At 40.8% G+C, this 25,108-nt stretch overlaps 1 protein-coding gene across 1 annotated transcript in view; it reads right to left on the bottom strand.

The window, feature by feature from the left end:
• The window catches only part of LOC131219255 (DEAD-box ATP-dependent RNA helicase 36), a 28,924-nt gene extending 4,337 nt beyond the window's left edge, over positions 1–24,587 (bottom strand). The window contains exons 1-5 of the mRNA XM_058214304.1: positions 23,632–24,587; positions 20,044–20,366; positions 11,241–11,444; positions 10,744–10,825; positions 639–737 (exon numbers count right to left, since the gene is read on the bottom strand). Coding sequence (XP_058070287.1) covers positions 639–737; positions 10,744–10,825; positions 11,241–11,444; positions 20,044–20,366; positions 23,632–24,216 — 1,293 coding nt within the window. The 5' untranslated portion in view covers positions 24,217–24,587. The remainder of the gene's footprint in view (positions 1–638; positions 738–10,743; positions 10,826–11,240; positions 11,445–20,043; positions 20,367–23,631) is intronic.
• Between the last annotated feature and the right edge of the window lie 521 nt (positions 24,588–25,108).

The following is a 25,108-nucleotide window of genomic DNA, read 5'->3' as shown; positions in this document are numbered from 1 at the left end:
GAAGAGTGCACAAAAGCCCAGAAGTGCACTGCATGATCTGTCCAGTCAGAGAATTGGGCCCCACAATCAATCTAGACAGTTTTGTAGCCCCAAAGGGTGGTCCAATAGACCTACTGTCTATGGGCCCACAGGATGGGGTGCAACAGGACTCTTTGGAGGTCATCCATCCTGCTACTCTTAAATTCTATCTTTGTTTGAATCAGGGAGCACCAACTACAGAGTAGACAGTTCCACATAATCAAATAAAGATAAAAACTGATGCCATGGTCTTAACTTGAGGCCACGTAACATGAGGAAACTGTGTGCCTTGCTCCAAACCCCAAATCCCACCATACGGAATGCCTTTCAAAAAAATAAATCGTGTATGCACCAGGTCATATAATATCTATTCCATGTCAAAAACAAAGTGACCCATGATTGAGGATAAACACTTAAAATGATGTAATTGCTTCTATCTCAAGAAATTCAATAGATGTAATAAATTTTTCCTAACAAAAGGAAAAGCTGTATACTACTATCTCATACGGCTTTTAAACTTCAGGTATATTAAAATTAGCTTCCCGTCCAAAGAAGTAATCCAAGTACTCGCAAAAAGGCTAGTTAAAAGTATCAAACAATATTCCAAGAGAAGATAGTACCTTTGTGATATCGGCAAGAACCTCATTCTCCTTGCATTCAAATTCATCTAATTGTTTTCCAATAACAGCCTCTACTTCGTGAATGAGATCCACATCATTCTGCAACAACCACATTTTTCAAGCAAAAAATCAGTTATATGAGGTAGTTGAAAGAAAACAAAGCACTCATATGCCTCAAAAGTACTCTATTAATGTCAGCACTACATTTTTAGAATGCCCAAAAGATCTTTAAAAAACTATGTTTCTTCAACAATGACGACAAATGGTAACTAAAGCTTTCAAACTAAAACTCTTCTAGTCTGGGTTAAGTTTGGAACTGAGAATATGTTTTTGCGAATGTCAGCTGGTTCCATTACAATGGTTCTGCAGGGTCAACTGATTCAAATGACCAAGTTTCCAGCTTTCATGCTTACATTAATTTGTTTTGGTCATTTGTTTTGGTCACGGTAAACTTATTCGGAAGAAACCTGCACCTACTGGTTCAGGATAAAAGGGAGGGCAGGAATAAGCTACCAAACCAGAAGTAGCAATGTAAGTTCCACAACAAAGTGCCCACGGATTGAAGCGGATCTATGTCCTGTTTCTTCGTATCCGCAGCACGTATTACACCTGACCCGATAAATCCATCAGGTTGTTAGTCTCCAGTTCAAAATATTGATCAAGCGGCCAGGTTTCCCAGAAACCAGGGTACTTCAATCTAGAATAGAGTGAAAAACTCAAGATGGTCACTTTTGGAAGTGAATGCTCCTAGCTATTCCTTTCTGTCAAGGACAATGCTTCTCAAAACTAACATAATTTGCAGATAAACCATGCAGATCAAAGTCAAATCAGGTCTCATCTTCATTTAGTTGACTCTAAATCTTGCACTAACTTATTTTTGGGAGTTGAACCGCTTGTTCCACTTTATTTCCACCCCACTAGCAATAAGCCCACCTCTACTGAAGAAGCGATCAATTTTTGGCTGAGGAAGAAAGGCCTACCCCCATACCGTTAGTCAAAGCCCTCTGAAACAAAGTTTAGAGATCCGCCCAGCTATCCCGGCCTTCCAAATGGAAAAGAAAGAGTCTTTTCATAAAGGCGAGTGCTAATCATAAAAATTTTAGTGGAGTCGTTTCTTCTCTTGTTAGAGCCACTCTTAAAAATGTGTAAATATGAGTCCAAATATTTAAGCAAGGAAGGACTTGGTTTGCTTGAATGAAAGGTCATGGATTCAGCAGTAGTATAAAACATTGACCCATCCTGGAATCTCCATATGTCTGCTTTTTTCAACTCCAAAAGCATTTCATTGCTGACTAAGCCATAGATCAAATTGGCAAATTGCAATATTTAATATTTTAGTAATATACTATACCTTATAAACTAAGGTAATGAGTAGGAGACAAACAACTTGAACCACTAACATCTACAATATCACTAGCAGACATGAATCTTGGACAATGGGCCAAAATTCCGGCAATTTTGTGTGAGTGAAGAACAACAATGCCACTTGAAAAGCTTTCTCCATTGAGTGTGCAATAATAATAGGACTCAAGGAAGAAGCCCCAATTAACTCCATGCCATACATCATACAAAATACATAAAAGTTCAACACAGTAGCAACGAAATTGAGCTACAAGCAACTTGAACCACTAACATCTACCATTGCGCTAGCAGTCAGGAATCTTGGACAATGGGCCAAAATTCTGGCAATTTTTCGTGAGTGAAGAACGGCATTACTACGAAAACTTTAGCCAATCACCTTAGAATCGTTTAAATCGATGCAAAACCATGAATTTAGAATAACAGGTGTGTGTGTGTGTGTGTGTGTGTGTGTGTGTGTGTTCCTATTTAAAGTGTAGGTGCAGTACGAATGCTACCACATTCATACTTTTGGATGGCCTCTTGATAACAAGAGTGTTGAGTGCATCCCACCAAACACATTTGCTGGGATTGACCAACACATCAACCTCCACAAAATGCCACAAGGTCAGGCCTCATTCTTGTATCAATGTTCCTCCAACAGATCCTAAGCATTCAGAAATGTCAACCAAAAAATAAAAAGCTCAGGGAAATTATTAGGTATTGAGGCTCAACAAAAACACAATTTGTTGGGGCTTACAGTTCCATCTGTGAGCCCAATGTTCACCGGTCTGACTGTTGAGTTGATCTCTTCTCATGGGTCCTAGTTAAAGTTTTTTTTCCCCTCTTTTGATAAGTACATCGCTTTATTACTAACAACATAAGAATTTAGAAATGAGTTCCTGATCAAAGAGATTCTCTATCAACACCTTCAACCATCGTAGCTAAGGTGTCTGAACAATCCATAATTTCTCTACAGACATGGGTAAACAAAATGCTTGCCCTAGAAGCCAAACACACAGACGTATGTGTGTGTGTGTGGAGAGAGAGAGAGAGAGAGAGAGAGAGAGATCCATCCATCCATACATATATAGACACACAACCATGCACCCATAAAAAAGTTTGAAATAGGAATTTTTTTTAATAAACAAACTTTTGGCAATGTCAATACATTGGCGATATTGTCAAAATATTGACGATACATTGGTGATACAAGTGACACCTGAAATTTACACAATCGAAAATATTGGTGATACATTGGCGATGCAACTGACGCTTGGAATTTACACAGTCGAAAATACTGGTGATACATTGCCTATGCTTAGCGATATATCGCCATTACCTGGAATTTCTAATGCTACCAATGTTATCGGTATCACCTAGTTGAAGATACAGATAATATAGGGAATATTATCGACAATATCGGGCATACACCAAACAATGAACCAAACACAACCTAAAATAATAAGAAAATAGGAAAAGATTTAAGTATAAAGGTAAAGAAAGAGCAATGTAATTGATTTAATACTATTCCTTCCATTATTTTACTAAAATCATCAAAAAGATCAACTATTTTTTTATTAAAAATGAAAAATGTAACAAATCATTGAAAACATTAATTGATTTTTAATGAATGATAGAAGAAGAAAATTGAATAAAAGACAGAAATGCGAAGAAGGGGAGAATGATGACTTTTTGTATGAATCCTCTCTCCCTAATCTCATCTATCTAAAGGAAAAATATTACAACTGAAGATCAAATATTTTTAGCTGTAAAGCTTATCTAAACTACATACAAACGATATGAAAAACCACAGGTGTACACGCAACTGTATGCACTAACATGGATATGTACACCATAGATGTACATACAACTGGCGGCTACATTAACAATTTTAATGTTTTAGTGAAAAATAATTTGTAGTCTAAGCTGCATAGCGTGTACCATAGGCTATGTAGCATCCACCATATGCAAAATTTCATGAGTTATGTGGCATTAAGGCTAAGCTACACTGCGCATAGCATAAGCTACACTGCGCATAGCTTAAGCAACACACTACTTAGCGAAGCTATTTAAAAGACTGATGCCAACAATCCCAACCACAGAGGAAAATGACTCCCAATCTTCCTCTCCAATACTGGATATGTTGAAAAAGTTTAGCAGATTGGAACATCCTAATCCTTCGATCATGTGTCTTTTTAGCTACTGAATCTAGTTAATTGCTGTTTTTTTTTTTTCCTTGACAGTATTTGTAGGCCACTGATCAAACGTTCATCATCTTATGCTATGCGAACGGCGACCTCTGCGATAGCGGCGAACGGCGAACGGTGACCTCTGCGATAGCGACGAACAACAACCTCTACGATAGCGGCGAACGGCGACCTCTGCGATAGCGACGAACGGCGACCTCTGCGATAGCGACGAACAGCAACCTACAGCGAAGATGACGACTCTTGAGGATGACGATGATGATACAAGGGAGGGGCTACGCAGGCCCGCTTCACAGTTTGATGAAAATAGAAGAAAACGCCTTTCTTCGTTCGACGGGGAAAGAACCGATGTATACAAGGCCAGTGACTGGATTAAAGTTGGAGGCAGATCTCGAGCAAAAGCCTCAAGAAGCAACAAATATGATTCCTTTCCCACCCTTTTGGTAAAAGGATACCCACACGGTTGGTATCCTTTAAATCTTGAGAAAGTATTTGGGAGGGCAGGGGCGGTGATGGATGTCATCATGCCCAGAGACAAGAAAACAGGTGACTACCGGGGTTTTGCTCTTATCAGGATGAGCTCCGAGCTGGAGTTGTCTCGGGCAGTAGAGATGCTGCATGGGCAGAGCTTTGGCGGGGAGAAGCTGCTAGCGCAACGAGCCAGGTTCGGCCCGGAACATAGAATACTCAGGCCTTCCCCCATCCCCACAGCTTCTAACCACCCCAAATCCACCTTTCCTACCCATCCCCTCTCCTTCAAGGACGTTCTTATCAATCCCCCTCTCCTCAAACCCCAACCTCCTACGCAGTCTTCCCCTGTTCAACGACCGACTCCTCCCGTCCATCGTCAGCCCGGTCCCGCGCAGTCTTCCCCCGTCCAACGCCAGTCTGTCCCTATTGATCCGCAATCGCCGAACCTTCCAAATGCTACCCCCACCATTCTCGATCCCCCTCATGTCATTCGATTCAACTCAGAAGTCCTTCTGCAAGCCAGGGAAGAGCTAATGGAAACGGTTGCATTCTCAGCTATGATAATGTCACCATCGATCAACTCAACGACTAGATCGACGAATGCACCAACATCCGTCCTGGCTCTTTTAATCTTAGACCTATTGACCACAACGTGGTTTGGGTGAAAGGAGACCCGGGTGTTAATCTGGATCCTCTGCTCATGGCAGGTGCCATTCACCGAGACGATCGGGTTCGAGGAGTTATCCCCTGGAATGAATTTTCAGCCTTCGATTTCGAGGAAATGTGGATTCTCGTATGGGGCGTTCCGCTTGAATTCTGGAACGATCTTTTCTTCCGAGATGTGGCATCCTCTTTGGGATCCTTGGTGGAAATCGATTTAAAGACTAGTAGGGGAGTGGAGATGGGGGTGATCCGTCTCCAAATCAGCAGAAAGAAAGGTCTGCCTCTTCCTCCATTCATCTCGATTTTCGCCGACAACCAATCGTTCGATCTTCCTGTTCAGAGAGAAGGGCCCGACTCTCCCCTTCCGCGCTGGGGGGACATTTGGCGGTGTCAGGTCTCTTCCCCACCGCCGGACCTGTCTTCAGGACGAGGCAGAGTAGAAGATGACACACGTTTTCGGTGCACCCGCGGAGCACAGGATTATTTTTCACAGGTAGGTGGAGAATTTATTTCCTCAGCTCTCTCCACGTGGCGGGTTTTCATCTCTCTCTGTCTCGAGCCGCGCTTTCTGTCAGTTGCACAGACCTGCCGCCCCTACGTGGCGTGAGGAGTAACCCCTCCTGTTTCGCACGCGCTCGCTCATCCTCGCCTGCACGTGTTCACTCCTCCTCCTCAGTGCGGACGCGTGGCTCTCATCTGAGGTCGGACCCCTCTTCTATCTGGAATTTCGACTCCGTTCTTCCTTCCCTTCCCCATCCCGCCTCCTCTTTTCCTGCCTCGGCTCGAGACGAGGGCCTTCTTCCTTTTGATCTCAACCCAACTCCAGCTTCTCCTAACCTTTACTCAGGCCCCCCGTCCTTCCGCTTGCTTACTCCCTCCGTCTCGGCTACGGCTTCTGAGGGGGTGGATTGCGTTACTGGGCTCCCTTTTCTGGGTGATAGCAGCTCTCTTATGCAATAAATCCCGTTCGATTCTCCTCCCGATCCTTTACTCTTTGAAGATCATCTATCATTCTCCTCGCTATCCCCTTCTTCCCTTGCAACCTCCACTTCTGCTCACATTTCTCTTCCTTTCGAGGATCCCGATCTCAATCTTCTATCTCTGTTCCAGGAGTAGACAGGCACAGATGTTATTATTGTCAAACCTCTTCAATCGAGACCCGCCACCTCTGAAGCGGGGTCGTTAGAGGAAGACCAGCGAGCAATGCTGAGTAAGAAGATTCAAAGAAAGAGGTGGATTAGGGATGTCATGGGTCACATTGGTAGACTGCTGGGTCTCTCATTTGGCGATCGACCTGAGGACTACCTCGCTCTCTTTCAATGAGTGGAGAATCGAGGTTGCCCGTTGGATCCCATCAGATCGTCTCAGAAAAGAACTCCAAGGGGCCGAAGAAAGAAAGATCACAAGCAGAATTCTATCAATTCAGAAATCATTCCTACGACTTCGAACAAACCAGATTTAGAGGGAGAGCGGGGTAGAGAAGTTGCCCCATGAAGATCATCTCTTGGAACGTCCGGGGGTTGGGGTCCACACAAAAAAGGAGACTTATCAAGGCCACCTGTAGCAGAAATAACCCCCAGATCATCTGTCTACAGGAATAAAAGGTGAAAGCGATTGATGCTCATCTTATGAGCTCCATCTGGAATGTTACGGATGCTTCCTGGATTCTGAAGGAGACTTCGGGAACTTCAGGCGGCATTGTCATAGCCTGGCGATCCGCGTATTGGACCCTTCTTAGCAGCTCGATGGGTTCTTTTTATCTCTCGGCTATTCTTAAGAACAACGTATCTGGTTCTTCCTTCTTTATTTGTTCGGTTTATGGGCCTACCAGCTCCAACTTGAGGGACGAGTTTTGGAAAGAGCTCTCTTCTGTCTGTCAGGGTTTCAATGGCCCTATCTGCTTCGCCGGGGATTTCAACACTGTCAGGTTTGTGGAAGAGAAATCTTCAGGGATCTCCTCTTCCTCCCAGATGTCCGCCTTCTCTGATTGGATCGATAACAATGGCCTCATCGATCTTCCTTTGCGCGACTCCCGTTTTACTTGGACTAACGGGAGGTTGGACCCAATCATGTGCAGATTGGATCGGTTTTTAATCTCCGCTGAATGGCTGAGTCTCCAGCCTACCTCCTCTCAGTCGACTCTTCCCGGGATTACCTCTGATCACTGGCCTTTGATCTTATCGACAGAGGAGGTAGACTGGGGCCCGAAGCCTTTTCGTTTTAATATTGCCTAGCTTCATGTGGCAGGTTTCAAATCGAGGGTAGCTGAATGGTGGAAAGAAGCTCATTTTCGGGGTTATGCAGGCTACAGATTGTGCTGTAAACTAAAGTTCCTGAAAGAGAAACTCTAGCAATGGTCTAAAGAGGAAACGCACGGTTCGGAGCAGGAATTGGACTTGACCCTCGAGGAAATCCAGAGAATCGATACTCAAGCTGAAAGCAAACCCATGTCTACCCAAGATCTGGCGAGCAGAATTCATCTTATTCAAGCTCTCTCAGCTAATCTTTATCAGAAGGAAATATCTTGGAAACAGAAAGCCCGCGCGAAAAGGATCAAGGAAGGGGATAGGAACACGAGCTATTTCCACAACATTGCTTCAATGCAAGCCAACGTTAATCGTATCAATTGTATGGAGATAGATGGGATTTGGACAGACGACAGAGACACGATCAGCACATCAACGATTTCATTCTTTCAGGATCTACTCCGCAAAAAGTGTTGGTCCAGACCACGTTTGGACAACCTCTCTTTCAACCGCATTAGTGTTGAAGACAACAGTGCTTTGGAGTCTCGCTTCTCTTTGGATGAAGTTCGTAAAGCTGTCTCAGAGCTGAGTGGTGATAAGTCCCCTGGTCCAGACGGTTTTCCCATTTCCTTCTTCCAGGTGTTCTGGGATCTTCTCCATGAGGATCTTTTGTCCTTCTTCAACGAATTCTGAGAGAGAGAAAGATTGTCTCCAAATATTGGCACCACTTTTATCGCATTGATTCCTAAACAATCGGGAGCCTCCGAGTTCAAAGATTTCAGACCATCAGCCTAATTGGAAGTTTGTATAAAATTCTGGCTAAAGTGCTTGCCAATAGACTGAAGAATGTTATCGGATCTATATTAAGTTCAAATCAGTGCGCGTTCATCCCAGGTCATCAAATTATTAATGCTGCTCTTCTTGCCAACGAATCCCTCCACTCCAGTCTTCTCTCGAAAAAGAAGTTTATTTTCTGCAACCTGGACATGGAGAAGGCTTACGATCATGTCGATTAGGAATTCCTCCTCTACCTGATGAAACGAATGGGCTTTGGCGACCGTTGGAGACAACGGATCGAGGAATGCATTAGTTCTGCCTTCTTTTCCATCTTATTAAATGGATCACCGAAAGGATTTTTCAAAAGCTCTCGTGGCCTTAGACAAGGAGACCCGCTTTCCCCCTTCCTCTTTCTCATCATTGGTGAAGCGTTATCTGCAATGCTTCTGAAAGCTCAATCCGAAGGCATTATCCAGGGTGTTCAAATTAAAAATGTGAGAGACCCGCTCACCCATGTTCAATTCGCAGATGACATCCTAATCTTCTCCGAGGCTTCTCCCGATTCTGCTGCGAATTTGCGTACAGTTATTAGATGTTTCAAAGCTATGGCAGGGCTGAAGGTGAATCTATCAAAGTCCAAGTTAGCTGAACTCATGGGATCAATGTGGAAGATAAAGAAATTGCGGAGTTAGCTGAACTCATGGGATGTGTCGCGGCATCCCTCCCATCAGTGTTCGTCGGTCTCCCTCTGTGCATCGGTCAGCCCAAGATCCACCAATGGGATAAAGTTGTCATCAGATTCCGTCACCTTTTAGCCGGGTAGAAGTGTCGTTATCTATCAATTGGTGGGAGACTCACGCTTATAAAATCAGCTCTGTCCAATCTTCCTACCTACTTTATGTCTCTCTTCCATTGTCCTCCCGTGGTTCTCAAGTCCATCGACAGGCTCAGACGCAATTTCCTCTGGAGTGGTGACGAAGAAAAGAAAAAATTCAGTCTCATGGATTGGAGGAAAGTCTGCAAACATTTTAAAGACGGAGGAGCAGGTATCAAAGATCTTTCCTTGATGAATCGGGCCCTTTTAGGCAAATAGATATGGAGACTTGGGTATGAACAAGATAGCCTTTAGAATATTATCATCAAAGGAAAGTATGGGAGTTCGAACGGAGGGTGGTGGACGAATGATTCTTCCCTTTACAGGGCTTCCGGGGTTTGGAAAGGAATCAGTCGGATGAAAGACGAAGACACCCAAATGATCGGATTCGAAGTGGGAAAGGGAGATCGCATCCAGTTCTGGCACGATATTTGGATAGGTGACATGCCGCTGAAGGTTAAATTTCCTTCAATTTTTCAAGTGGCAGAAAGCCAGAATAGCTTTATAGTCGGTAACTATGCCCTAGTAGCAGACAAGATTGTTTGGAATATTCCTTGCAGGAGGAATCTGGAGGACTAGGAAATTGATCAGTATGTGGGATTGCTGCAGATCATCCAAGATGTTTATCCCAATCAGACCTGCAATGATACCATCACTTGGAAAGCAGACAAGTCTTCCGTATTTACGGTGAAATCCTTTTTCTCATATCTTTCGGCCAACAATGCCACTCATTCCTCCCTTCACTCCCATTTCATTTGGAGATATGATGTGCCCCCAAAGCTTCAGGTTTTCGGTTGGTTGGCTGGGAACAATCATATCCTCACCCTGGATAATCTTATAAAGAAAGGAATGGTCCTCCCGAACATTTGTTTATGCTGTATGTCCGCTACGGAGTCGGTAAACCATCTGCTCATCCACTGCCCTTTCGCCCATTTAGTCTGGTCTTCCATTCTCTCCTGCTTCAAGATCAGCTGGTGTTTTCCAAAAGACGTGGACACACTTCTGAAAGCCTGGCATGGGGTTCGAATAGGCAAAATCAAATCCAGAATCTGGCGGTCGAGTATTTTGGCGGTATGGCGGGCGCTTTGGATTGAAAGAAACAGGCGGTGTTTTCGGAATGAGGCGAAGCCATCCTACTTAGTAGCCGCTCATGTTAAATGTTTCATTGCTGAATGGGTGTCCCAAAGGGATGGGACTAATGTAGATCTCTCTTTCCTCTCGCTTTAAGGGCCTGCCTTCTCAGCAGTTTCCCTTCTTCTTGTTTTCTCTTCTTTCTCCTTTTAACTCAAGTTACTTTTCAAAAAAAAAAAACGTTCATCATCTTCCAAATCAGGAGATGAGTGGCACATACCCCATACATCGAGGGAAGTAATGATTTGCATAGCCCAACAACTGACCCAGGTGAAAGGAATTGGGCGCTTAAGGAAAATTCCTGTTTGAATTTTCACCAGCTTAATGCTTCTTAGACCATACTCTTAAAAAACAGCTTCAATTAATAAACACTTAGCATGCTTATGGAAATAAACCTGTGTAACAAAGCTCACGGCCAGCCCTCCTCTGCCAGCTCTTGCAGTACGGCCCACACGATGAACATAATCCCGTGGATACCTGCAATTAGTCAGGAATTTGTTGTATCAACATTTTCTATAATTGGATTTTACAAAGCAGGAACAATTGGTATCAACATTTTAAAAATGGTAACAGAGTCTGAACCAGTGAAGGGGTAGTTTAGTCCTAACACTTCAAACACTGGTTCTGTTCTATGTCAATTATAAAATTTTATAAAAAGCAAAAGTAATGTTGGTCCAAACCGGATCAACTGCAGATTACTACCAGTTCATGCCGGACCATACTGGTTTAGGTCAATCCGGGATTGATGAATGTTAGTGTCTCAGTTAACACCCGGTTTTAATCCAACCCAATCAAACAGAACTAGTACAGTTTTTTAAAACCAGTGTTTGGCAATCATTCCCAAGGATCACACAACTTTAAATCAATAGAAATGTTCAATAAGAATTCTAACCTCGGAATATCATAGTTCACAACAAGATCAACTGTTGGAATATCTAAACCACGGCTGGCAACATCTGTTGCAAGCAAGATAGGAACTTGACCAGATTTGAATCGATTTAGTGCAGCAAGCCTGAGAGACTGGGACTTGTGAGAATGCAGTGCCGCAGCTGGCTGATCAAGCTCTTCCAACAACAAGCTCAAAAGATGGCAACTCCTGTTTCCACATAAAGAGAGAGGAATCATGAACTAAAAAGAAGGGAAAAAAATGGCAATGGTAAAATTCTGTGCTGTAACGGCTTTCTCAAAAACAAATGACAATACTTTCTAACTATGTCACCTTAGTGCAAGCACTGGCATCAAGGGAAGGATCTGGTTTGGCACATCCTCAGAAAATAAAACTTTCAGGGTACAGGTAAGGCAAAGATGGAGTACTTCTTGTAAGTATAATTATGCTAAAAATACTTCCCTAACCATATTACAAATTGAATTTGTTTCCCAGTCAATGCAATTCACCATAAATTCAAATTAACTAACTCTAGATTTCAAAATCCTAGTAAATTTGAATTTCAAAACTCAGGGAATAAGGGATTCCTAATACTTACCCTTATCCAATGTTGTTAAAATCATATGATTTATGATTCGAATCGCACACTTCGAATTGTATCATATATAACTACGATTTAAATTGCACGTTCAAATCGTAATTGGGGTCAAAAAAGTACGATTCACTGTTGAATCATACAATCATACCATAAATCGTACGATTCAACCTGAATCATACAATTCAATCCCATGTGTAAATAACTGATAAAAATCAGTAAGATATTGATTAATTTTTTTCTTTTTTTCTTTTTTTTAGCAATTTTTTTAGGGCTTTTGCTTTTAAACCCTTTTAGGGCCCACCCACAATAGAAAAACACTTCTTTTTGTTCTTTTGATAGAGATTTGAGAGTTTGAGATTGTGGGGCCTAAAAAACTTAGAGAACAAACTTCTCATATCTTTTTCGTCGATCAACAGAATCGAACACCGCTTATTTCATTGAATTTCTACATCAAAATAGATAGAAATAAACATCAAATACTTCTTTAATCTTTCTTTCTTTTTCCTTTCTTCCATTCTTAGGGTAAAATATGCATTGTTTTATGTATTTTTCCTTCGTTTTTCATTTATTTCAACATTCTTGTCATTTTCTTAATGACTTATAATTTTATATGTTTATTTTAGCCTAAATAGTAATCTTCTCTTAATAGATAGGGTTAGGTATTGATTCCTGTCGAAGTCTTGAAGATGGGAAAGAAGTCGAAGCCCAAGGATAATGACCGCACATGGGATTATTGTTTGAAGGTGGATGAGAACAATAACCTTAGCCTCAAATGTAATTTTTGTGGGAAGAATTATTGGAGAGGTGAATTTCGAATGAAACATCACCTTACTTGAACTAAGAAGAATGTACCGGGGGGTGTGTACTAACAAGCTAACCCAAGAGAAAAAAGAAAAAAAAAAAAACTATGAAGAATGTACCGGCGTGTTCCCAAGTGGGCAATGATGTCGCGGATAAATTCGAGTTGTTAGATAATTCATGATTACAAGAGTGAAAAGAAGCAACAAAAAGAACAAGAATACGATGTTGGAAGAAGTTCCAATAATTCATGATGTAGATGAATTGGGAGGAGGAAAAAGAAAAAGGACATCTATGATGAATTTATCAGAAGAAAGAGTGGGACAAGAAAAACAACTAGCCACTCTAAACAAAATTTGAAAGAAGGGATATAGAGATAGTGTGTGCCTTTCTATTTCTCGCTTCTTGCACGCAAACATACTACCAATTAATCTTGTGAAGAGCTTCTTCTTCACACCTATGATGGAAGTAGTTGTCGCATTTGGGCCAGGGTTGAAGCTTCAGTCGTATCATGAAGGAACAAATTTTAATTTGGAGGTTAAGTCTATATAGAAGTTAATTGACATTTACAAGAAAAAATACGCCAAAACTGGATGCAAGATCATGTTGTATGGGTGGACCAATGGAGTGAATTGGTTTATTGCAAACTTTTTGGTTAACAGTCCAAGTGGTTCGGTTTTTTTATCTGTCAATATGTTTAATACTTTGAAGAATGAGGACAATTTGTTGGCTTTACTTGAGTCAATTGTTTGTGAGGTGGGTGAAGAGAATGCTGTGTAAGTCGTCACGGATGGTGCATCTCCTTATGTCAAAGCAGGTCAAATGTTAATAGAGAATAGAGAGAAGTTGTTTTGGTCTCCATGTGCAACCCACTTTATAGATCTTATGCTTGCAGACATTGAAAAGTTGCAAGTTCATTCTGAGACCCTCACGAAGGCAATGGCTATAACGGTCTACATTTACAAGCATTGCTGGGTCTTGAACTTTATGACTTATGAGAAAGCATACGAAGGGAGAGTTGATAAGATCGGACGTAATGCGATTTGTGACATAGTACTGGACATTGAAAAGCATCCATGAGAATAGAATTGGGTTGAGGTCAATATTTACCTCAAAGGAATGGGAAGGTAGCAGTTTTTCCAATATCACAAAGGGAAAGCAAGTACAAGATATGGTGTTAGCGATGTAGATTTTTTGCCATCTATCAAGTTTTGCTTGAAGACTACTCTCCCATTGGTTAAGGTTCTACGGTAAGTTGATTCAGATGACAGACTGGCCATGTGATATATTTACGAAGTGATGGATTTGGCAAAAGAGGTGACGCAAAGAATTTGAGAGAAATAAAGAAACAGTATTCAGCGATATGGGAAATCATAGATTAACAGTGGAATCTTCAACTACATGGGCCCTTACATGCAATAACTTACTTTTAAATCCAAGATTTCAGTACGATGAGAATTTTGGTGCGGATTTAGAAATCAAAACTGTCCTATATTACTGTTTTGAAAAATTGATCCCAGATTCAAGGCAAAGGGTTATCATTGATGAACAGATAGACAAGTTCCAAAAAGCCTATAGCTTGTTTAAAAGAGAAACTGCAAAATTAACAAGAAAGACAAAGCAACCAGGTAATTTTTCAATTATTGTTTGGTTGACTTCTTTAAGTAGTTTGACAAGGAGGATGCTGCCCTTCATACAACTAATTCCTGGATGGAATGGGTGAACGCTTTGTTGGCCTATTAAAGGATGATCAAGGTGTATGCGGCTCTACCTCATGACATGATGGGCGATGTGGTATAACTGCATGCTGTACACTTATCATATAGTCTTCTACTCTTATAGTCTTACAATTAATAATTTCATTTAGTTATATTAAACTAAGAAGCATATTTCAAAAACTACTTTGTTCGTCCTAAAATACTTGCAATTAGAAGTAAAGCAAAATGAAAAGCTAAAGTGGGAGAAGAAGAGTTAAGAGGAATTTATTTCAACATCAAATTCTAAAGATGAAAATGATGTTGATGATGTTGATATCATTGATGATGAAGAGGAGGATGGTGGCACCACGGTCAACTAAGATGGATAGCAACGTCTGTCAAGAATAGATTTATTTAGACCTTTTGTTTTCTTTTTTATTTATAGAAACGAGTAGATACATAATACATGTAAATGGGGACTGGGAAAAGGTTATTTTTTTAATCATACAGAAAAAATACATGTACATGGGATCGGCAAATGGTTTTTATTTAACTTGATTATGACATGACACAATACAATGATACATTTACACATAGTATACAATTGATCACAAGATTAATATCATTGTTAGATTATTATTTTTTTGTGCATATTCATGAGAAAATGATGATTGATATGTTTTTTTTCCCTGATTTATTTCTTCTTTTTTTTTGTATTTTTTATGATATTTTTATGAAAATCTGAAAAATCTTACAATTTACGACATGATTCAAACCCGATTACGATTTACGTTACAATAACAATTATAACTACATTGCCCTCATCCATCATTATAGTACATTGCCCTTATCCATCATTATAGTCCATATGCAAATGAGCTTATATTAATTAATAATAATATTGGACACGATTATGGCCACAAGCAGTGAACTTCTTTTCCCGGAGAAGAAGCAATGATGGTATCTGAGGAATAAGCATCAGCTGACTGTGCTGCAGCTGTGATAAGACAAGATGCAAGCATTATCAGCACATGTTACTCTAGCTAATTGTCCACCTTTTTCCAAGTGTGATTTCTATGTTATGTATAGTCGTGCCTAAGGGCATATCGATTGAAGTAAATTCTTCTTTTTTATCAATAAAAATCCCTTCCCAAATTGCATAAGCTTCTTCCAAAGCATACAGTTTTTTCGATGCATATAATAGAGGGCTCTTATATGAATCGTATGATGAAGTACCACATGAGTAACCACGAAAATGATGTTTCTAGGTTTTGCATTGTATTGAATTATGGAATATGATAATCCCTTTCATGAATTATTAGAACCCATCGGCTTCCATTCTTCGGTTATGAATGGAAAGGTAGAAATAAAATTACCACGGTCCAAGATCGGTCTTGTTTTTAAAACATTGTTGGTAAAGCTTTCCCCCTAGCAACTTGTATATGATTACCTGAACCAACTAATGGATAACCCAACGAATACCTTATAATTAGGAAATGCCTACACTTCTAAAAGCGTACTTCCTCTAGATCTCTCCAAATATATTCATATATAGCCTTTTTTTCTGGGCTTCTACATCCCATGGTATACATGTGGCCCCACATGACAAAAGTACACACCCTAAAAACCTTTATTAAAAAAAAAAAAAAAAGCAGACGTCTTTACACCACCAAAACCATTTGTAGATAGCCCCTTCTAAAGCTTCCTTTCGATCACACCACACAATATGGTCCTCTTGTCGACATAACCACTAACCCCTCTACTCCATATTCGGGCCTATTTTTGGGCTAAAACCTATGCAAAATAGAGTCCCTTTAGACTTCCAATGTCGACATGAGATCCACAATTTGTAGCTAGCAACTCAAAGGAACCTAAACTATGCATTAGACGTATTTGGGGCCTTGACTTCTTCATATTCTTCAAAACACAATCACTCCCCCTTGATTAGAAGGAATTTGATTCCATCAATTTTTTTGACTTTCCAAGTTGGGGAAGAGTACCCTTTTAGATTCAAGGGTTCAAACATTGCCTGTAGAGTTTTCTTATCCTTGTTAACGGTGGTCCAACGCCTGTAGAGTTTTCTTATCCTTGTTAACAGTGTTCTTCCATATCTTTCTTGTACTTTGTGCGTGCTTGGTGCCAATGGGTTGACTTGTTGGTGGTGCAACCCAGTTATCGAGTCAATGAGATCTCGACACCCGAATCGCAAAAAATGGGCAAGAGGACACACCTACAGGAATATTGAGTAGAGATGGGACAATACTTTATTGATATCAAACTTCTTACAATACTTAAGAAAAACTCACACTTAGAAAATTCAGGATGCCTACTTCCCACTAAAGCTGAGCATTTTTGGTCCGATCCAGTGGATCCGACCCAATCCTACCCGATCAGACCCAACCCGAACCGAACCAAAGGCTTTGATTGGTGCGATTCGTCTTGGATTAGTCAGATCCGACCGTTCATCGGATCGAGGTCGGATCATGGTGGATTCGGACCAATCCAAACCGAATGGATCCGATCCGATCCGATTCGGAGTAATACAAACGGTGGAAATCAATACTTCAACTTTTTCCTGTGGTATGGTCCACTTGAGCTTTGGATCTGTATCAATTTTGGGTTTACCACTAAAATGATCTGGAAAAATGAATGGACGGCATGGATAATCCACATGCACTCACGGTAGGCCCGAACAGAGTTTACTCAGTACGATCAGAGCCCGCAGTGTAATTTCATTGGGAAGCGGATTGGGTACTGAATAACTCACTACGCTAAGTGTACTGAGTAAACTCTGTGGGGTCCATCGTGATTTATATATTTTATCCACTCCTTCCATCCATTTTATAAGATAATTTTAGGGCTTAAGCCCAAAAATGAAGCATATCCAAATCTCAAATGAACCACACCATGGGAAACAATGTGAATTGAAAGTCTACCATTGAAAATTTCTTGGAACCACAGAAGTTTTGGATCATGCTTATATTTTTATTTTCCCTTCATCCATGTCAGTATGATCTTATGAATAGGTTAGATCACAAATAAACATCACTGTGGGGCCTAGCAGGGTTTCAACGGTGGAAATCATTATTCCCACTATTTCCTGTGGTATGATACACTCGAGCCTTTCATATTCTTCAATTTTGAGCCCAACCCCTTAAATGAGGTGTAAACACGGATGGACAGCGTGGATAGACCACATACATTCATGGTGGGCCCAACTAAGTTTACTAAGTATAATAAGAGCGTACTCACTAAGTCGCAATCCTAATTCAAATTTCGTGTCGTGCACGGCACGTTAACACAGACCAACACAGACCTTACAGGCTGGACGTGGATTTCGAAGTTCCTGCGCAAGATGCTGGGTGGGGCCCACTGCAATGTACGTTATAAATCCATTCCGTCCATCTATTTTTAGAGCTAGTTTTAGTACATTCTACCAAAAATGAGGTGGATACAACTCTCAGGTATGTCACACGAGAGGGAAAATTGGGGAAAGAAATTTCTACCGTTGAAACCTTACTGGGCTCCACCTTGATGTTTATATGATATCCAAACCTTTTACAAGGTTATTCCCAATGGGATGAAGTGAAAACACTAAAATTACAGCCTGATACAAAACTTTCATGGCAATACATACGCTTCAACGGTGCTCACTGAATGCCCACTTTTTCCTCTTGTATGGCCCACGTGAGTGTTGGATATACCTCATTTTTGGTTACACATCCTAAACTAATCTCATAAAACGGATGGACGGGATGGATTTCTCAAAAACATTTCGGTGGGCCCCACCCAGCATCCTTGCGCAGGAACAAATCCGTTTCATTACAAGCTACAGCTACAAATCACATCACTAGTCACTACAGGCTACAGCTGTGTGCAGATACATGTCGTGCAAATACTAGCGGAGACGTGCCTCGAGCTCCGAGTTGTACAAACGGCCTAAATGAGATCAAAATTACATGGGCCCACACGATGTATTTATTATATCCATACCGTTTATCCATTTTTCACGATCATTTTAAAGCATTCGAAAAAAAAAATGACCCACAGATTCAACCGACCGAACCATACCTTACCCGATCCAACTCGGTTTTCCTAATCGAGTCGGACTCGGTTCGAGTCAAGCCAACGGTACACCGAATTAGTTAGGGTTATATGTCCCAGATCGGATCGAGTTCGGGTCAATCCATGCAAATTTCGGACCGATTCGAGTTGGGCCCAATCCGGTCCGACTCGGTCCGATGCCCAGCTCTACTTCCCACCCACCCCCTACACATAGACCCTAAATAAATCTTCAATGAAATCAATATAATCTATCTAAGATGGTAAAAGCTGGATGATAGTAAAAGAAAATCGAAGAAATAATCCTCCAAATCTTCAATCATATCTTTAAATTAGCCCCTATATCTTCAATCACATCTCGCCATATCTTCAATCACATCTTAAATTAGCCCCTATATCTTCCATCACATCTTTAAATCAGCCCGCATATTTTTCACAAATAGTAAATTGCAAATCTTGATATTTAAAATCCAAATCTATAAATAAATAGTACAAAACCAGCACATGTTGGGCCTAGGTGGGCGTGGACCTTCATCACCTATCTACTTTATTGCCTCTTTGTGAAGAATTATCATACAATGCTCCAAGAGTTTGTACAGTACCTCAAGGGTTGTTTGGATGCATGGAAACATAAAGGTGACAAGAAAGTGTTTCCAGGAAACAGATTTTCTGAGAAAGAGATTCTGCTTATTATGCTTGGCTAATGGGACAACCATTTTAAGTATTTCGGAAAATGTCTATAGGCACTAGGGGGAGGGAGGGAGGGAGGGAGAGGGGTTTCAAAATTTTGACCATTGGTGAGGAATATGTTTCACTGGAATTTGGAAGGAAGCTATTATTAAGGAAGCAGAAAATGGCTCTTTTTCTAGGAACCATTTCCAACAAGAAACTTATCTATGTATTCCCCTGCACCCAGAGACAGGAAATGGAAGGTACTCACGGTTTCCATTTATTTCAATGCCTCTTTCCATGCAGCCAAACAACCCCTTGAGGTTTTCAGTTTCAAGTGGGCCCGTGGTTCAGGGATCCAAACTGTGGATATGATGGGCCTCTCACCCTGGATGGCTCATGCACCGAAAATCCCAAGATCAAAAGAACTTAGCTAAAGAATATTTGGCCTTGCTTCTTTTATATGTGAACCATTGCCGTGTGTTCTTTCTTAATCATGTCTTTGTTAGGCACCTATTTAAGGGTTAGGATTTTTCATCTCAGCAATTTTTGGTGCATGGGTCATCCACATTGGTGTACATTGCATAAATAGCTTGGATAACTAACCATGGGTCCCACCAGTACAAACAGACAGCCTAAACAGTTTACTATACAAAAATTCAACCCAAACATTTTGTAATTTATTGTTTTCTCTACATGTATGAAAGGAACCTTTTAAGGTACACCTTGTGCCCCTTGTGCCCACACATTACGAGATTTATTTTTTTTCATTGAAGGCATGTGGTTCTCACTAGTTTCAAAAGGTAATGGAGATGTTTCCAAATCAGTTCCTGAGATTGCCTTAAGCATTGCATGGTTCTAACTGAAGCAATGTAATAGCAAACAAAGACATGCTCCCCACATAGCATCATATAAAATAATTCTGCATGTGGCAAAGATTTAAAAATAAAACCACGTGATTTCATCAAAGCAAACATATACATACCTGCAAGTAGCAACAAATACAATGGCAGAGCGAATACCCTCATCCTCCATTTTTGATAGAATGTGAAAGAGATAAACATCCTTCACATTTTTTGGAATAAAAGCATACTGTTGTTTGAGAGATTCAACAGTCTTGAAGCCCTCATATGCCTCATAGAAGTAAGCCTTATTTGCAGAAAGCTGAAGCAAATCTTGTAGATCATCTGTCATAGTTGCTGAAAACAGAAGGGTCTGTCGATTTTTGGGTAAGCACTGAAAGACCACTTTTAGTTCTTCCTCAAAACCAACATCCAAAACCCTGTCTGCCTCATCCAAAACTAGAAACTGAAACAAACCGAACAAAATCAAAACAGTTATATTGATAAGAAATGTAAAGGTTTTTATTCCAAGAATAAGATTGTTATCCATTCAATGATTGCATATCAGTCCCCCAGGAGTAATTTATAAAAAATAAAAAAGCACCAGAAGAAGCATAAAGGCAGAGAATCATCACAAAAATTGTGCCCAGATGATGTTAACACTAGAGATTCTAGCCCATTTTCTACTGCCAAACAAGATATCACCACAAACTCAGTATCATTGGGTAGCCTATGATGTTGTCTTGCAACAGAACCAAGATCATGAGATTCTGATTAGATTTGAGCAAATTCCAACTGAACTAGCAATAGGACACAAGGTTGTGATAGAAATTAGGTTGTGGTCATTCAATAGGAAGATGTCACCTAGACATCAAGAGGACATCATCAATGGAGCCCACAGCTTGTTTTACTCAGAAGTGAAAGAAGTTGCAGCTTTCATTTATCAGGAACTTCAGTGATTCTTCCTTAAAAATTACTTATAGAAAGTCATCAGATAGGTTCTAGAAATCCCAGTTTCAGTGATTTATTTGAGCCTGTTGTTTTGTTCCTCATAAATAGTTGCTTCTCTATTATTCTTGAGGTGTGCCCTGTTCTCATGGTTGATTTCCTTTTGCATTTGATATTTTTAGCATGGGATCTAAATTTATTGGTCAAATGCTACCCAAGTTCTTGAGGTGTTGGTAGCTTCTTTAAGTAAATTTCCTCATTTATTATTCTTCTATAGTGAGATTTTATGATTTTGCTTGCATGGTATTACAAACTAGTGGACTAATTAACAAAATAAATTCAGAATTGCAACTTTGGTTCTAGTGGGAATTACCCTTTCTATTGTGAAGATGCCTACAAAGGCCATACCTTAGCCTGAGAGGCAGGTTGATTATTGAAACAATTAATGCAAGTAGCTCAAACAAACACCCCTAACAAATAATGGATAAACACATGCTAATCGGTGGAACTCTCATGTCAGATAGGAGACTCATGCTTAGAATGAATCCAGAGACCTGAGTTGGGCATCAGAGCAGTGTTGGTGATGAGAGCATTCCAATTCAACAATGAACAGCACTTTCCTATGACAAGGAGAAAGATCCAATTCCTAGAGGACTCTTTATCAGAGCCTAATGGTGCCAAAGGACAAGGAAACTCGTAAATAATAAAGGCAAGGAACATATTTCCAAGATATGCTCAAGCGATATAAAGCGTTTAGCGAAATTTGTTTCCTTTGCACAAAATCTTCTCATCAAGTGATGGGATGATGACATTGAAGACTTAAAAATGGCAAGGTAAATTCAAGATCAACCCGATGGATCAGGTTTCAGGCTTTCCACATGACACATCAATCATAAATATGCAGCTTAAGAGGTCAATGGGCTTCATCTCATGAAGGGCCTCCTTGCTTTGGGATGGATTCATAGTGCTCTTTCTTATCTCAACAGAGACTAGATATCTAATCCATATTCAGATGCCTGTGCCACTTGCAAGATCTTCAATCAAGTGGACAATGAAGATCCAATGGAATTCTAGGGATAAGTGCACTCGTCAGAGTCAAATTCCTAACTCAGCCAATCAACTGCATCAGTCCTCACTCCTCAAAGGGTAATAGCAAGAAAATTTCAGGACTAAAATTATTTTCCTTGTTTTCTTCAAGATTCTAGCCACTTTCAACTATCAAACAGCGTAAAAATGCAGCAAAACTACCACTGGATAACCCATAGATTGGGCTCCAAATGAGTGGGGCTTTTTATGAAAGCAACTCCGGTTTTTCAATGGATTTTATTTACATTGCTTGCAGAAACAAAGACAATCACAAAACTCGCACCCTTCTCAAAAAAAAAAAAAAAAAGGAAGTTGATGTGAAGCCCATGGTCCTCACTTTCAAAAAAAGTCTACAACTGGAATCCATGTAGGTTTATGCAATGGAGATGGCCTCTAAAAACATTTTATTTCAGTATGGAGATATGATCAAATTAGGACCACTTGTTTCTATTTTAATTAGCTTCAAAAAGTCCAGGAAATTCACAATCAGTTTAGGCAAGTAGATGGCTTGAATCAAAGGCTGAGATTTGTGATTCCATTTCCTTCGAAGGGGTTTCTAACCATGTAAGGGGTGTTTTTATGTTACATTTTTTTTTTTTATTGATTTTCCATTGAAACTTTCACATGGTGAGATGTCCTTCTCTTCTGACATCTGGTCAAGTGTCCTTAAGCTTGTTGGGATCTCTTGGGTCATGACCTCCTTTGTGGATGGTATGCAGATTCAGGAGGAGCCCTGGGAAAAAGAAGGTGGAGGATCATTCTTTTGGCTGTGTTATAGGCTATTTGGGCTGAGCGAAACAATCGTTGCTTCAGAGATAGCTCCTCTTCGGCTGCAAGGGTGTTTTCTAGAGTACTAGTTTTTTTTTTTTTTCAGAGATTGGGCTCCTTAATTTTTTTGGTTTTTTGGGCTTTTGCTGATGAGCAGTTTCCTTTGTAGTTTTTTTTTTTTTTGCTTGTTTGTTGTTTATGTTGTGCTTCAATAATAGTATTGCCTTTCAAAAAAAAAACATGGTGCGATGTCACGCTAAGCTTTTCTTCTATTGCTGAAGGCGTTGACCTCTTTTTCTAGTCAATTCCTTTTCTACTTTTCTCCTAGCGTGGGATTTTTCAAATTTTATTGAGTTATTTAGCAGATTAGAGACCTCAAATGCAAAATCAGCCCTAGTTTGCAGGCTTGGATGTGCTACATGCAAGATCACTTTGATTAGGTGATCTAACCATCCAATTTTTATCCAGCAAATGGACATGAACTGAGAAAATTAGAGTATCATTCACATTCAACAAGAAACCAAGTTCCTTAAGTTGGACGGCTAGGTTCGCCCAATGAAAGCAGTAAATGAGATGATGCCAATCCAAGGAAGGCTCCTGCCAGCTGAACTGATACAACCCAATCCCATGTATTTATTGCATGCTGCATATCCATCCAGTCATTGACCCACAAATGGACACATAAGGGGGAAAAAGATCAATGATTCAGATTAAACAAGCAACAGAAGCCCCCCAAATGGACAGTTATGATCCTCTGTGGAATGATTTTCAGCCCAATTTCCAATCCAAGAAGAGGGTCCTACCAAAGGACTGATACAAACCAATTCCACGAACACCAAAATGAATTTTCCCACGATTTTATAATCAAAACAAACAGAAGAAGATTTTACAAGAATGAAAAAGAACCCAAAAAAAAAAAAAAACCTCACCTTGGTCCTGGAGAAGACGGCTGGAACATCTGGATCGTCCTCAAGGAGCACTTTGAGCCTCCCGGGCGTTGCAATTACAACATGTGGACGCTGCGCCAGGGCCTGCGCCTGGCTGATCATGTCCATCCCACCGACAATAACAGAGCATCGAAGATGCAGGCACGAGCCTAGAGCACGGAACTGCTCGGCCAGCTGGTATGCCAACTCCCTTGTCGGTGTCACCACCAGCGCAAAGACGCCGTACGGGTCCTGGGCGAGGCGGTGAAGGATTGGGAGGGCGAATGCGGCAGTCTTGCCACTGCCGGTCTGGGCAAGGCCAAGGACATCCTCGCCGGCGAGGATGTGAGGGATGCAGTGGCGTTGAACAGGAGTGGGCTTCTTCATGCCGAGTTCGGTACAGGTCTGGATCGCCCATTCGGAGAGACCGAGTTCTGAAAAACCTAGCGAGTCGGAATCGGTTTGGGTGGGTTTTCTGGTGGTGTTGGGATTTTGGGTGGTGGGTGTTTTGGGAAGAGAGGGTTTTGGGGTGATTTTTTTGGAGAAGAGAGGGAAGTCTGGTTGGATTAGGGTTTCTGTGTCTCCCATTGAGGGATTTTTTTTATTTTTTTCTCTTGTTCTTCTTGGGGGAGCTTCTCTTCTATCCCTAGATTCTTCTAACAGTATCACTTCCACCACTGATTCCTCTGGTCTCTACTACCCGAACAAACAACATTTGACAATATAGTTTTTTCTAGAATAATTTCGATAAACGTAGTTCAATGATTTGCAGAAGCTCTGATCAAGGAATGTCACTTACGTCGGTTAGGGCGCGTTTGGATGCTGTAATTGAGATACCTGGAGTCCAAAACAGATGGACCCCTGTGTTTAGTGAACCATGGAATTGTAATCAACCTGACGTTGCTACAGGGACGCGGATCTGATACTGACAAGGTTAGTTTCAGAATCGCTACTAAATGCATGTGTTGTATCCATCCGCTTCCTTGCTGCAGTAAGGCGGTTATTGAACAGTATTGTGCGTCTCCACCATAACATACATGTTTTATCGATACGGTTCATCCGTTTTTTCATATCATTTTAGGGAATGATACAAAAAATGAGGAAGATCTAAATTTCATGTCGACTAGACCATAGGAAATAGTGGGTGATTGAATGCCCACTATTAAAAGCTTGGTGGGTAGGGGTGTACACAAACGGAGCTATCTCGGTTAGCTCGCTCGACTCGACTTGAAAAAACTCGATTCAACTCAGTTTAAAGCTGAGTTCGAGCTGAGTTGGGCTGATTTTTTGAGCTTGAAAATGAGTTCGAGCTGGCCCCAGTTCGACTCGACTCGAATTGAATCGAACCCAACTCGAATCAAACTCAAATCGAACCAATTCAGTGACTCGGTTACTTTGATATTGATGTTGCTCACCAAGTGTTTGATGAAATGACTCAAAGAAGTGTGGCTGGTGGCAAGGAAGGTATGTATATGAAACC

This window comes from Magnolia sinica, chromosome 11 (assembly GCF_029962835.1).
Source record: "Magnolia sinica isolate HGM2019 chromosome 11, MsV1, whole genome shotgun sequence".
NCBI classification, from domain to species: Eukaryota; Viridiplantae; Streptophyta; class Magnoliopsida; order Magnoliales; family Magnoliaceae; genus Magnolia; species Magnolia sinica.
Note: the sequence above shows the minus strand (reverse complement) of the source record. Positions and strands in the feature narration are given on the sequence as shown.